Source organism: Oryx dammah, unplaced genomic scaffold (genome assembly GCF_014754425.2).
Source record: "Oryx dammah isolate SB20612 unplaced genomic scaffold, SCBI_Odam_1.1 HiC_scaffold_27, whole genome shotgun sequence".
NCBI classification, from domain to species: domain Eukaryota; kingdom Metazoa; phylum Chordata; class Mammalia; order Artiodactyla; family Bovidae; genus Oryx; species Oryx dammah.
Genome location: NW_024070211.1, coordinates 105,926,091 through 105,941,210, shown reverse-complemented (window position 1 = coordinate 105,941,210; position 15,120 = coordinate 105,926,091). Strand labels below are relative to the sequence as shown.

Here is a 15,120-nt window from a genome sequence, read left to right as displayed (position 1 = left end):
AAGTGTGTTCTTAATCATTATTCCATATCGTCCCCCTAAAAAGGAAATCTTGAGTTTTTGACTTCTCTGTAATACTCTTTAGCTTGCATCCTGAAGGTCCTCTGACTTGTGATATTCTTTTTCACATGTAGTCAGTGTCCAGAAGGGTACACCTGTAAGAAGATTGGCAGAAATCCTGACTATGGCTACACGAGCTTCGATACTTTCAGTTGGGCCTTCTTAGCCTTGTTTCGGCTAATGACCCAGGATTACTGGGAAAACCTTTACCAACAGGTGAGTGCCAAGAGAAGCATTCATTGTATTCATTGCACAAAAAAACTGATGTATGTCCTAACCAGCTTTATGTATGAGATATTTTGTTCAATTTAGAATGGAGAAAACTCTATTGTATTAGTCCTGTGTGTTCTATTTCGAGTACTATTAGAATGGATTGTTCTTAAATCATAAATTATTTTCTTATCTTTTCTGGGCTTTTTGATCTCCAGATCTCTTTCCCTCTTTGTGAATGTAGCACCCCATGGGGTCCTAGGTGAATAGCAAGAAATATCCTATAACATTTTCTCATAGCACTGCTATACACTCTATGCTTTCCACACATGCCTCCCAGCTTCAGTTCAGTTCAGTTCAGTTGCTCAGTCATGTCTGAGTCTTTGTGACCCCATGAATCACAGCACGCCAGGCCTCCCTGTCCATCAACAATTCCCGGAGTTCACTCAGACTCACGTCCATCGAGTCACTGATGCCATCCAGCCATCTCATCCTCTGTTGTCCCCTTCTCCTCCTGCCCTCAATCCCTCCCAGCATCAGAGACTTTTCCAATGAGTCAACTCTTCGCATGAGGTGGCCAAAGTACTGGAGTTTCAGCTTCAGCATCATTCCCTCCAAAGAAATCTCAGAGCTGATCTCCTTCAGAATGGACTGGTTGGATCTCCTTGCAGCCCAAGGGACTCTCAAGCGTCTTCTCCAACACCACAGTTCAAAAGCATCAATTCTTCAGTGCTCATCTTTCTTCACAGCTTACAGTGCTCTAAATACCAGGCTCTCCTGGGCTCACCATGCTTTGTTTTTTAACTACCTTGGACACTTGTTCTGGACTCAGTAGTATCTCCCCCAAATTCATACCTGGAAGTCCTAACTCCCAGTACCTTAGAATGGCTATGTTTAGAGTTATGGCCCTTAAAGAGGTAACTAAGTTAAAATGAAGGGCTTTCCAGGTGGCTCATTGGTAAAGAATCCACCTGCCAATGTAGGAGATGTGGGTTCAATCCCTGGGTCAGGAAGAACCCCTAGAGAAGGAAAAGGTAACCCACTCTAGTATGCTTGTCTGGAGAATCCCATGGATAGAGGAGCCTGGCAGGCTGCAGTCCACGGGGATGCAAAGAGTCAGACACGACTAAGCAACTGAGCACAAGTTAAAATGAGGCCATTTGGGTAGGTTCTAAACCAATCTAATGTTCTTATAAGAAGGAAACATTAGGACATGAGTGAGAGACACCACACACACACGCACATACACATACAGAAAATGCCAAGTGAGGACTTAGAAGGTGGCCAGCTACAAGCCAAGGGGAGAGGCCTCAGGAAACTTGAATTTTCATTGTCTAGGACTATGAGAAAACACACTTCTGTTGTGTAAGCTACCCAATTTATAGGATTTTGTTACGGCAGCCTGAGCAAACTAGAATAAGAATGGAAGACTCAATTCATGACTCTAAGTTTTCCTCTCCTAACTCAGCTGCAGTTTTCATCATCCATCTCTTGTAGTGGAATTCTTCATTCACGTGGCCGTCTCCTCCAACTTACATGTGATCTTCTGGGGACTGTGGGCTCTATCTTTTCACCTATATGTTATCAGCACCCAACCTCAAGAGAAAGGAGACCAAAAATGATTATTTTGTATTAAAAAATATGAGTCACTTTTCTCAGATTGCCACAGGTTCTTCTTTTGGCCTGTTTTGTCTGTTTCATTTCTGAGAATATTATAAATGAATGTAGAAATTATATGGAAATCTAACTTCACAGGAAAAAATATATACAAATGACTGTTTAAGGATGCAAAAAGATACTCACCTTTACTGCAAATTAAAACTAGAGTGACATATAACTTTTCATCTCTTGGAATGACAAAGATCAAAAAGTTGGTCAAAAGGAAGATACTGTCTGATTAAACTATGGGGAGGCAGATTTTCTCACACATTTCTGTGAACCACTGGAGAGGCTAACATGGGAGTTTCTATGAAAATTAAAATGAATATGCCTGTTGACTTAAGAATTCCACTACTAAGAATTTATCCAAAAGAAGAATTCAGTAACAACTGATACTGATAGAAAAAGGAACTGAGTTATTAGAGATAGGATAAAGAGACTTATTTTTCAGTTAATATCTGTTTGTACAATTTAATTTTTTAACATGTATTACATTTAAAAATGTTTAGTGTTAGTTAAAAATATGTAAAAGTTGAATACATAAGTTCATTTAATAAGGCTATCTACCTTGTGGTAACATAAACATTAATACTTAATATATCAGAATGTGATACTATAGAAATTGTCTAATCCTATAATTTGAAAATGAGTAAAAACAGCTAGTTTTTAAGTAATTTTCAGACTAGGGGAGAAAACAATTCAGAGTTATTATTAAGTTTTCATAGTCTAGAATCATATTTAGTTTTGGTACAGGCTTAATACATTGCTATATCTTTTGTCCTGGAAAAGTGTGTGTTTTAATACTGATTGTTTTCCATGAAGATACAATTTTATTCCTTTATTTTTTGATAACATGAGACTATACAGAACTGCTCGATTTACCATGCCTTAATATGCCGTTCAAGTTGAAATGATTTACCAAAAAAACCCCTTTGTGTTATTAAAATAATGGTTTCCTTTTTTGCCTAGACCCTGCGTGCTGCTGGGAAAACCTACATGATCTTCTTTGTTGTGGTGATTTTCCTGGGATCCTTTTATCTAATAAACTTGATCTTGGCTGTTGTTGCCATGGCCTATGAAGAACAGAACCAGGCAAACATTGAAGAAGCGAGGCAGAAAGAGTTAGAATTTCAACAGATGCTAGATCGACTTAAAAAAGAACAAGAGGAAGCTGAGGTATTTTTATTTGGTTTAAAATCCTTCCTAGAAGTGAAAAGGCAAAGGGGAACAACAGAACCCCTGTGGTCTCTGTCCAACCTTTCCCAGGGAAATTTTCTTTCCTGGATTCTTTCATATAAACTGAATTTTCATTCTGGTGTGGTCAAAGGAAGCAATTCTGTATTGAGTTAGAGTTGACATCTGCTTCATTCTACCTTCCCCCTTAATCAGCTCACTTCAGCATGGAGAATGTTCTAAGCTCTTTTTCCTAAACCTGTTCCCCATGGTTCCTCAGTGTGTATGATATCAAGCAAAGTCCCAAAACATTTATGATGTTATTTCCCCACAGTAACAATTGTACACATGTCCTTAGGGAAAATTATTTTGATATTAGAGTTAACAAATACACTGTGGAGTAGAAAGCAAATGGGCATCAGTTTTGGTTAAAGTTGCAAAAATTTTAAGGTAATGTGAGATGCTGAAAAAATCATACTTATGATTGTGGCCACTTTAGGTTAAGTCACAAATTTTTGTGGATTTTTCCTTACTCCTCCCTCCAAAGGGGTATGTCAGTCGAAAAGTTTGAGGAAGTTTGTACTAAGAAAACCAAAATTTCAAATATTTTACATAAGTTGATGGTTTGAGCTAGTAAAATCTCTTCAAGAAATCTAACCTATTGGGAGGAAGGTAATCTGTGATGCAGAGATGCTTTTAGGTAGAAAGATGTTCAGTGTAATATTTTAATATTAAACATCAGAAAGCATTTAAATTTCTAAAAATTAGAAAATGGCTAAGAGGATTATAATATTTTTCTGTCTTGAAATATTACTCAGGCATAAGATGGTATGTTTTAAGAATATTATGACAGGAAAAGGTGTTAATATAATAATATATTAAGTCATAGAATACAAAATTGAATATAAGATATATGTTAAAAATATATGAAGACTGAAAGACGTGTTAATGCCAGTTATTCCTGGGATGTAGGATTGTGAGTAATTCTTGCTTTTTATTCACAATATCTTTAATTCCAAATTTTGTAAGAGTTGGAAGGTTTTATAGGGTTTTTAATAATAAAACCTTAATTTTTGTAAAACGGTTAGCACTAGGCTATTGCAGGAATTTCCTCGGTAATCCCTAAAAGTGTCTTTTATTTTCTTGATATATTATTCTGTAATAATTAATTTTATTTTAAAATAATTCTTTCTTCATTTAACTATAGAAGGGCATGAATCTATTGATAATATTGAATTATATTGTATACCTGAACAACTTCTACAAATGAATTATCTTATCACATGGTTGATATGAGTTTTATGTCCCAGAATTATCTAAAGTTAAAACTTTTACATATACTATTTAAATTTGCTTTATTATAAGTATAGTAATAGTATATAATTGTTTAATTATGACCTACAATATGGCTTTATTAACAATGCAGGAGAAGTGATAAACATATATTTTATAAGCTCTCTAATCATGATGCAAAGGAAACATTACTTCCCGTATGAGGGACATGATTATATGCACAGTATAATTAAATTTGTGGTAAAGAGGTGCATTTTGCAGTTCTTGGAACTGACTCACTGTGTGTGTGTTCTCTTGGTTCAACAGGCAATAGCATTAGCAGCAGCTGAATATACCAGCATTGGGAGAAGCAGAATAATGGGTCTCTCCGAGAGTTCTTCTGAAACATCCAAACTGAGCTCTAAAAGTGCTAAAGAAAGAAGAAACAGGAGAAGGAAAAAGAACCAAAAGAAACTCTCCAGTGGGGAAGAAAAGGGAGATGATGAGAAACTGTCCAAATCGGAATCCGAGGAGAGCATCAGGAGAAAAAGTTTCCACCTTGGTGTTGAAGGTCATAGGCGAGCACGTGAAAAAAGATTGTCTACCCCTAACCAGGTACCACTGACACCATCACATGTGTATTGCCAGAGGTGGTATCATAGAGTTCTATCTGAGGGAAGGGCACTCAGGAGAAGAGTGAGTGACTTTATTAGTATGTTTTTAGGTAAAAACCTATTGATGACTGGGCATTTATGGAAAGAACATAGAGATATATAGTCTTCCATTTAAGTTTGACCATTTTGAAGGAGCTTATAGTTTTAGAATTGTCATATCTTCTCCAATATAAATATCCAAAACACATGTTCATGAGAACCAGTGTAGAAATGAAGAAATAATTTACAGTATCAGTTACCTTTTCTTGTTTTTATTTAGTCTTCCTTTTGCAGTGCCTCACTGGTTAAAAACTAACCTTAAAGTAGTTTTTTTTCTTTTTTCACCAATGTAGGTACACCAGACTACTGTAGATATCACCAGATTACAGTAGGTAGTCGCCACGTGACTGCAAGTAGTCAGCACTTTAGGGATCACCAGAATATCAGTCACCCAAACCTTGCTTCATCTACCCCAAAAGGTACCATTCGCTAACATCTAGTCCCATAGTCTCTTATTTCTGCTTGTGTGGAATTTCTCTTTCCTTTTTTTTTTTTTTTTTTTCCCACCTACACCTCTGTATTTCAGACCTTCCTGCTTACAAACCTCCAGGAGCAATGAACTATTATTCCTATTCTTTACACTTCCCTGGTTTCCACTGCACAGTCCCTTCAAATAATTTTTCTAAAACAAAGTAGTTTTTCTGCTCAATTTAAAACATGAAAAGCAGACAAAAACTATGTTGAATAGCCACTGACTACAGAACAAGCCCCACATCTTGTCAACACCATGGCTTTGATCTCAGTCCCACTCTTGTCAGCCTCCACATAGCCTCAGTCCGCCACAGTTGTGACTCTCCCCTCCATGCCCTATGTTCTCATGGCTTTTGACGTGGTGCACGTGGTTTCCTCTTCCTCCTTGTTTTCCTCCTGGCATGGAGCCACCCATTCTTTGCCCCTTAGCTCAGGTGCCACCCATCCACAGAGTCCTCTGTTCTCTCTACTCCTCCCAATCTGCTCTTCAGATACCCACTTAGAATTACTCTCGTTTTCATCTATGTCATTAAAATTTCTAGCTTCTGCTGCTTAAGTCTGTAGGACCCTACCAGATATACACAAAAGTAAAAGAATCCCTTCCTTCAAAGACTTCATAATCTAGTTGGGGAGATATAACTTGAACGTAATATCAGCAAAAAAAAAAAAAAGCAAAACAAAATTATGACTAGAGCAGTTCAAGCTAGTTTTAAGGTAGAGACCTTATATGCATTTTCCATTATTCTCAATGCCTATCACCTTGTCCTTAACATAGTAAGCACTAATGTTTGTTGAATTAGATACATCCAAGGAATATGCAGTTTGATTTATACACATAGTTTATCTTGGACACAAGTCATGTAAATGTGACTTGTTTTCACCTCTTTGGTATTGGGCAGCTTCTTTTCCATTTTCTAATATTATTATGGGGGCTTCTCTGGTGGTTCAGTGGTAAAGAATCCACCTGCCAAAGCAGGAGACACAGGTTCAATCTCTGGGTGGGGAAGATCCCTTGGAGAAGGAAATGACAACCCACTCCACTGTTCTTGCCTGGGAAATCCCAGACAGAGGAGCCTGATGGGCTATAGGCCATGGTTTCGCAAAAGAGTCAAACATGACTGAGTGACTAAACAACAACAAAAAATATTTTTAAGACTTTGTAAATCCATTGGTATTAGAAAGTCTTTCTTAACAGACCTTAACTGAGCCCTCAGTATGCAGGGTAGAGTTGCAAGCAATGGAATGCAAAGATGCGTTCAATGTGGTCTTAGTCTCAAGAAAATTTCAGTACTTAAGGAATGTAGGGGTTGATGTATGAACAGCTCGGTAATAGCTATTAGTATCAAATTCTTTTTAAAGTAATTATTTATAGCAATATGAATGGTACAGAATGAGTGGAAAGATAACTTGAGGCCAGAAGTATAGAGAGTGATACAGTAGCAGATAGTACACTTGGTCCTGAAAAGATGAACTTTTCCAGTCTCCTCATTCCTTATTTGAAAGAATTTGTCATTTTGCTGAATTTGTTTGTTTTTAAATATGTTTCTTTTAAACCCGGTACAGAGCCCTCTGCCCTCAGGTCAGCGGTCTTCATAGGGGTTCTAGGAAATGCACATCTGCTTCAGCAGATATACATCACCTTTTATTTTTCCTGCAGTCACCACTCAGCATTCGAGCCTCCTTGTTTTCTGCAAGACGGAACAGCAGGACAAGTCTTTTCAGCTTCAAAGGTCGAGGAAGAGATATTGGATCTGAGACTGAATTTGCCGACGACGAGCACAGCATCTTTGGCGACAACGAGAGCAGAAGGGGCTCCCTGTTTGTGCCCCACAGACCTCGGGAGCGGCGCAGCAGCAACATCAGCCAAGCCAGTAGGTCTCCGCCAGTGCTGCCAGTGAATGGGAAGATGCACAGCGCTGTCGACTGCAATGGCGTGGTCTCCTTGGTGGATGGACCCTCTGCCCTCATGCTACCCAATGGACAGCTCCTGCCAGAGGTGATAATAGATAAGGCAACTTCTGATGACAGCGTAAGGACGTTTTAAATAGCTTAGGCATGGTTTGGCCCTTATTCTTGCATCCATCACTCTCTCTGCTGGAGGGGCCTTCTCTCTGGTCCTCTGAATGGCTCTGCATCTTGCAATACTTTTTATGCTAGAAACACACCTTTAACTGATTAATGTAATCCTTATACTATTGTTGTAGGTATCCAATTCTAAGATATTTAAAATCCCATTTTTGAAAAATGGTACTTATCTACTGATGTTATACTTGATTATGAATCATCCCCTTAGAAAACAATTTATATATCAGCATAAAATTCATTGATAATGCTAACATTATTAGTTGATAATAGGTCCCATGTCTGTAAGGATATTTGGGTTATTTGCCACCTACTGCTATTTTTTCAAGTCACTACTTTATATATACCTTGCTCCAAGAGATCTTATTTGAGTTCTTAATAATTAATAATAGTAATAATAATAGCAGACACATTAGTATTTATAGCAGCCCTGCTGCTGCTGCTGCTGCTAAGTCGCTTCAGTCGTGTGCGACTCTGTGCAACCCCAGAGACGGCAGCCCACCAGGCTCCCCCGTCCCTGGGATTCTCCAGGCAAAAACACTGGAGTGGGTTGCCATTTCCTTCAATGCATGAAAGTGAAAAGTGAAAGTGAAGTCGCTCAGTCGGATCCGACTCTTAGCAACCCCATGGACTGCAGCCTGCTAGGCTCCTCCGTCCATGGGATTTTCCAGGCAAGAGTACTGGAGTGGGGTGCCCTAGGAGGTGATATATTACTATCCCTTTTATACACCTGGGGAAACTGAGTCATGGGGAAATGAAACAATTTGTGCAAAGTCACTCAGCCAATAAATGGTAGTCCTGAAATTAGAAAAGAGGCCTTCTGTTTCTGAGCTTGTGCTTTTAACCACCACACTTCTCTCTAGGATGTGGTAAACTTCTTAGGAATAGTTTAGAGTAACTGATTTTCCCCCATACATAAATGAAACACACTGTTATCATTAAAAGAAATACCAAAATTCTACCATCTGAAATCTGTGAATAAAAAATAATATCCAAAATACATATGTAAATGCAAACATATACATATAAGACAAAAATAAAACACCTTTCCAAAACAACAGTTTCAGGAGTTTGAGAGTCATTGAGTGGTATGAGAAAAGGGTGTGATGAAGCCTGAAAGTGAGATCTTTCTGGTTTTGGAGTTTCTTGGTTATCTGTTAAGGTCACTCACCATGTTACATTGTGTTGCTTGATATCAGAAAGGCTTTGACTAACCTAACAAGCTCTGAACTCGTGCCACCTATTCATAAATCATATTTGCAGACAATGAAGTATTTTAAGTGAGAATGAAGTTCCATCAGAGCCATGGCCACACATGTTTTTTCGTTTGAATGCATGCATGTGCTTTTGGGTCATATGTGACCTCTGTGCTTGCATGATATAGCTTCAGCCCTCTGTCAAGGTGTTTTTCTTATCAAACAAGCATGTTAAATTTCCATGGAATCATATCTTTGTTGTGTTTTGCTTTTCAATAATGTGTATTACCTATAAAAGATTATATAATGTGTATCAGATTTAGAGATTATTTCCTATTTTTAAATGAATTGTTTCACTTAATACTTAGTTTTACCACAGTAAAGTCATTATCACTCTAAATTCTAAGACTAAAACTACAGAACTGGAGTAATTAGTGGATACTTTATAATTCAATAGAAATAAATGCAAAACATAATAGCATGAAATAATGTACAGTTTAGATGAAAAAATTGCATGAGAAGTAACACAACCTTGACACCTGAGACATGTCTACATGGAGAAAAAAATGCTTTAATCAACACAGCCATTTGTTTGACTTGGGGGAAAAAGTAATCTCTGCTTCCAGAAAGTCAGTAAATTAGAGAGTATATCAGCTAAAACATGGTTATAGAGAGATCTCCTTAAGAAGCCACCTGCAAATATATGTGTGTGTATCCTCGCACATATATGGACATGCATACATATATACACACATACACGTATTTATGCCTGTTTGTCTACATTATAATATACAAGCATATATAACTGTATCTAAACAACTATACTTTACAACTCTAAATCTGTATATCTATATATATGCTTGTAGAATGGTGTGTGTGTATACACATATATATACATACCACATATCGTGACCCCATGAACTGTAGCCTACCAGGCTCCTCCATCCATGGGATTTTCCAGGCAAGAATACTGGAGTGGGGTGCCATTTCCTTCTCCATATAGTTGTGTGGTTGTCTATATGCATATATGTGTATGTGTGTGTATACTGTTGGCCTGCACTGAACTGGCACAGAGTTTTAACTTTGAATTAGGTGCCAAGATTTAGAAATAAGACATCGTTACATAAACATGGGTATACCTGGAAAGACTGAGCTCATATTCCTGCATGGCAGCAATCTTTTGGAGCCTCTTTCAGATGGAGCTTACATTCTCCATTTTGATACAGTGTCCCATCAGTCTTAATCATTGTTTTCCTACTGAGTCATTCATCTTGACAGACTCAGAGCAGCTCATGAGATCTGCTTTGGCATGAGGAACAGTCATGACCCTTGCCTGTTATTGCTATACCCAAACAAAGAATAATTACAGAAGTTTATCAGAGAACATTGAAGTTCTTCCTTTACACACACACACCATTGCAACACTTATTTAGCTGTTTTCATGTTAGGACTCTTACATAGTAAAGCTATCTGAATAAATTGGAGACCCAGAAAGATAGATAATGATAGTGATTATAACAATGAAAGCAGCTCATTTTAGTTTTTATTTCCTTAGTGTTAAGCCATTTAATCCTCATAACAAGATTGTGACGCAAGTACTATGATTATTTCCATTTCACCAATGATGAAATGGAGACAGGTTAAGTAACTCTCCTATGATACACAGCCAGTAAATGGCAGAGCCATGACTCAAATAAACAGTCTAGACTCTAATTACTCACTACAACTATGTGGGCAAGATTTTATTTTCTACCTACAATTTATTGAAATTCCATTCTTAAAACTGTAATTAATCATCTTTTTTTTTTAGGGTACAACCAATCAAATACACAAGAAAAGACGTCACAGTTCTTACCTCCTTTCTGAGGATATGTTGAATGACCCCAATCTCAGACAAAGGGCAATGAGTAGGGCAAGCATATTAACAAACACTGTGGAAGGTATGGAATAACATTCTCTTAACCATACAGATTTTTAAACAAAATTCAGGTAAGTCCTGGTCAGCCTTAAATAGATATAGCAGGTACTTAGGAAGAATTCAAAGAATATAAAATGGTTATAAGTAATGGTAAGACTAACCAGTAGGTACTAATGGAATTGTCTTTAGTGCTTAAAAAGTGGATAAGGTTCTTTGTGATTAAAGACAGGCTTTGGGTGATAATGACCTTTCAAAGATAAATAGCTTTATGGTACTAAATGAAGACAGTGAGGGTGTCTATGTGACTAGCCAGGGCTATGTGACTCTTACTGTATATACACTTAGAAATCTTACCTAGTCTCTCGAAATTGATCATTTTTCTAACAGGCAAGAAAACAATACCAACTTGAGACTCTGTAAGTTTCTGCTTCTGAGAACATTCTATAAAATTGTAAAATGGTAATATGTGACACAGCATCTGTCAAGATAGTGATGCAGAAGCGCTAGAGAAAGCAGTTTAGAGAATATGACGTGAACAGTAGTGGTCAGCCAAAGGGTGGCAATCCCAACAGTGTATTGGCGCCCACCCTCTCTCCCCACAGCACGCCTCTGGTTCCACCTTGTCCATGGCTACCACCTCATGCCCCAACACACGCATGATGGGCCCAGACAAAGTTTTCACCCACCTCCTAAATTGATGATGAGAACTAAATGGGCTAATGGTGTGTGCTACCTATTGCATGAATAGCTCTATAAATTATTTCTAGTCTCTTGGTCCTGGGATTATTTTCACCTGTGAGCTGGCAAAAGCTTTTCCTGGAGAGAATAGAACTATGTGTTATTATTGTAATGGGATTCAGGGCATAAGGGAATGTATATATTGGGGGGGTGGGTGTATGTATGTATATTGGTTTATATACATTTATCTTAAATATATGCATTATCTGAATTAAGAAAACATCAATTCTTTTAACATATGTTAAGTGCTTGTTTCTCTCAGAGATATCCATAAATGCTCTCATTCATTAATTTCACTGCTGTCTTCTTATGATTGATCTTATAAATGAATGCATGATATAAGATTTTTATGTTATATGCTATGCTTTCATAGAAAGGATGTTGTTAAACTTACAAAGTATAAAGCAGAAGACTTGTTTCAATGTTAAAATGTACTGCTGATGTGTATCTGGTTAGCAATAAAATATATAATATGCTAATGATTAACTTGGTGTTCTCTGTGGTTTTTTTCTTTCAGAACTTGAGGAGTCCAGACAGAAATGTCCACCTTGGTGGTACAGATTTGCACATACATTCTTGATCTGGAATTGCTCTCCATATTGGATAAAATTCAAAAAATTTATCTATTTTATTGTAATGGATCCTTTTGTAGATCTTGCTATTACCATTTGCATAGTTTTAAACACATTGTTTATGGCTATGGAACATCACCCAATGACAGAGGAATTCAAAAATGTGCTCGTCGTGGGAAATTTGGTAAGTCTGTTAATGTGTATTATGTACCCAGAACGTCTCTCTTTGGTTGTCATGATTATCATTCCTTTTTTTTTTTTTTAAGTCAGATGGATATTTAGCTATGTTCTTATGCATGCTCAGAATTCACAATGTGAATCATTGTACAGAGACAAGTTTCTGGTGATAAACACTATGTTAAAGTAATTGTGCAGGCATATTGAGGTCTATGAATAACAGCATTATCTCCATAATGGGTCACCATCTTGGGAGTAAATGTGTGTTTGTTTTCTGACAGGCATGTCTGTTAGCAGCAACACTTTGAAAACTTGATACTTTCTTACCCATTTTATAATTATATTGCAGCTTACTTGTGAGTACATACCCTACAAATTTTCAGAAAAACTATGGACATATAGGTAAAGGATTCAGGCCTTTGAAGTCCCAAAGTCCTTAATTTGAGTCCTGGTCTTGCCTCCTACTAGTTATATGATCTTGGGAAAAAATTTTAATATCTATAATCTTTCATGTTCTAATTTATGTAATAATAATGTTTTCTTTATAAAATGATATTTTTATTTTAATACAACAGTAATGTCTTGTTTATATTAAGTATATAAATAATATTAATGCTTATTTATCAACATTTATTGAGAGGAATGAAGACTTTCTACTTATTAGCCAGGCATATAGTAAGTACTTAAACCTGTTTTTATCAGTCATCACCATCATCATCGTAATCATCATTCTTTCTTTTTAAAAAAATTTTTGTTGGAGTATAGTTGATTTACAGTGTTGTATTAGTTTCTGCTTTACAGCAAAGTGAATCAGTTATACACATAACTTGTATCTACTGTTTGTTAGATTCTTCTCCCATGTGGGTTGTAATAGAGTATTAGGCAGAGCTCCCTGTGCTACACAGTAGCTCCTTATTAATTATCTGTTTTTTATAATCATCATGCTTTCAATGAATCAGCAGAAACAAGCCTTAAGAATAAGAATATTTAGAAGTCAAAATGATTAAACTGGACACAGAAGAAATAATGGCAGCCTAGAAGGGATCTGTAAGCTTCAGGAAGATATAGGATTCTGTTAGCAAAGTTGATGCCAGAGTGATCTCTTAAATGGGCAGTGGTGATCACACTCAGTTAATGCCTTATGGCAAACAGAAAGTGCTTAGTTTCCAGCAATCTGCATAACCAGGCAGAAGTTCTGTTTCACAGCCAAAAGGTCCCAATGTGTGATTCTTTATCAATCATGAATAACTCTGGGTGTCTTTGCAAAAAGTCTTTATAAGATATTTTTGCTTTTGCCATGGTCCCCAATCAATTGCTATTTGAAGTCAGAGTGTTTCTGAGTTGGTCTTCTCTCCAAAATTTCTTACACGTATTCCAAGGCAGGATGTTTAAACTCATGTGCCCTGAGTTAGCATTTTTCTTTCTATTCCTAATTGCAAAAGGGCAGGACCATCTAGTTTCTAATTGTTGGTAGAGGTCAGATCATGAAAACCAGTACCTTCTGTATCACTGTGAATCCAAAAATGATTCATCATGTTTCTTGTCTATAACTACAGTCCCAAGTCTGGGTGCTCCCTGCTAGTCTTCTTGATGATGTATTATTTTACAAATGACTCACAGTTATAGAGCTAACCGTTTCCCTTTGAACCTTCTTTGCTCAGTTTCTTTGAATCAGATTGTACCCAAGTGATTTATAAGACTTTTGCTGTTGCCTTTTTAATTGAATCCTTTTCATGCCATGTCATAAATTAATGATGTTTTGTGATGTACTTTTGTGTCAAAGCTTTGGAAATCTTTGGGGCTTCACTGGTGGCTCAGAGGATAAAGAATTTGCCTGCAATGCAGGAGCCCTGAGTTCAACCCCTGGGTTGGGGAGATCCCTTGGAAAAGGGAATGGCTACCTACCCCAGTATTCTTGCCTGGAGAATTTCATGGACAGAAGAGCCTGCCAGGCTACAGTCCATCAGGTCATAAAGAATCAGACATGTCTAAGCGACTAACATTTTCACTTTGGAAATCTTACTTTAGCTGCCACAGTACCAATTAAATACTTTTTCCTCTTCTACTGATATATCTTTGGAGTGAGTCAACTTATTCCTTATTACTCTAAGAGAGCAGTCAGATCAAAAAAAAGACTGGCTCAAAATTTTAGTATCAATATGTTTCCTTTTTACTATCTTCCAGAATAAGTTGTTGACATAAGTTATTTAATTAAGTGTTTTACGAAGAGTGCCTGTCTTAATTTTCAAAGGTTTTATGTATCAGAGATTTTAGTGTGCTCTTCTAAAATTCTCTCTAAAGGTGATGAAAACTGATAGAATCAGAGCTTCTTAATTCTTCAATGCTTATAGTTATAGGAATAGTGATAGTTGGTTTATAGGATTAAATTAAATGATAATATATGTTTATAAAGTATCTCTATAAAGCACATTGTCTGAAACACAGTAAATGCTACACAAATAGTCATTATCATCATTAGGTTGCTTTCATACCTTTTAATAATACTACAAATATATTTTATTTCTCATGTAGGTCTTTACTGGCATCTTTGCAGCTGAAATGGTTTTAAAACTAATTGCCATGGATCCATATGAGTATTTCCAAATAGGATGGAATATTTTTGATAGTCTTATCGTGACCTTAAGCTTAGTGGAACTTTTTCTATCAGATGTGGAAGGATTGTCAGTTCTACGATCATTCAGACTGGTAAATATAGGCCAACCTTGCCTTTATATTCTATGTATAAAGGGGTATTTCTTTGATTTTACGTTACTTTTTTTTTTTTTTAACTTTTGGAGATGTGATTCAAAATATAAGATTAGATCTCAGTAGCTAGTAAAATGAAGTTCCTTCAGTAGCAAATGCACTTAAAGAGCTCAACA

The 15,120-nt window shown here is 36.8% G+C and overlaps 1 protein-coding gene across 1 annotated transcript in view; it reads left to right on the top strand.

The window, feature by feature from the left end:
* SCN9A (sodium voltage-gated channel alpha subunit 9) overlaps window positions 1-15,120 on the top strand; it is a 93,992-nt gene that overhangs the window by 17,667 nt on the left and 61,205 nt on the right. Inside the window, exons 8-14 of the mRNA XM_040229263.1 lie at window positions 132-273; window positions 2,896-3,102; window positions 4,699-4,986; window positions 7,213-7,584; window positions 10,644-10,773; window positions 12,007-12,245; window positions 14,771-14,944. Coding sequence (XP_040085197.1) covers window positions 132-273; window positions 2,896-3,102; window positions 4,699-4,986; window positions 7,213-7,584; window positions 10,644-10,773; window positions 12,007-12,245; window positions 14,771-14,944 — 1,552 coding nt within the window. The remainder of the gene's footprint in view (window positions 1-131; window positions 274-2,895; window positions 3,103-4,698; window positions 4,987-7,212; window positions 7,585-10,643; window positions 10,774-12,006; window positions 12,246-14,770; window positions 14,945-15,120) is intronic.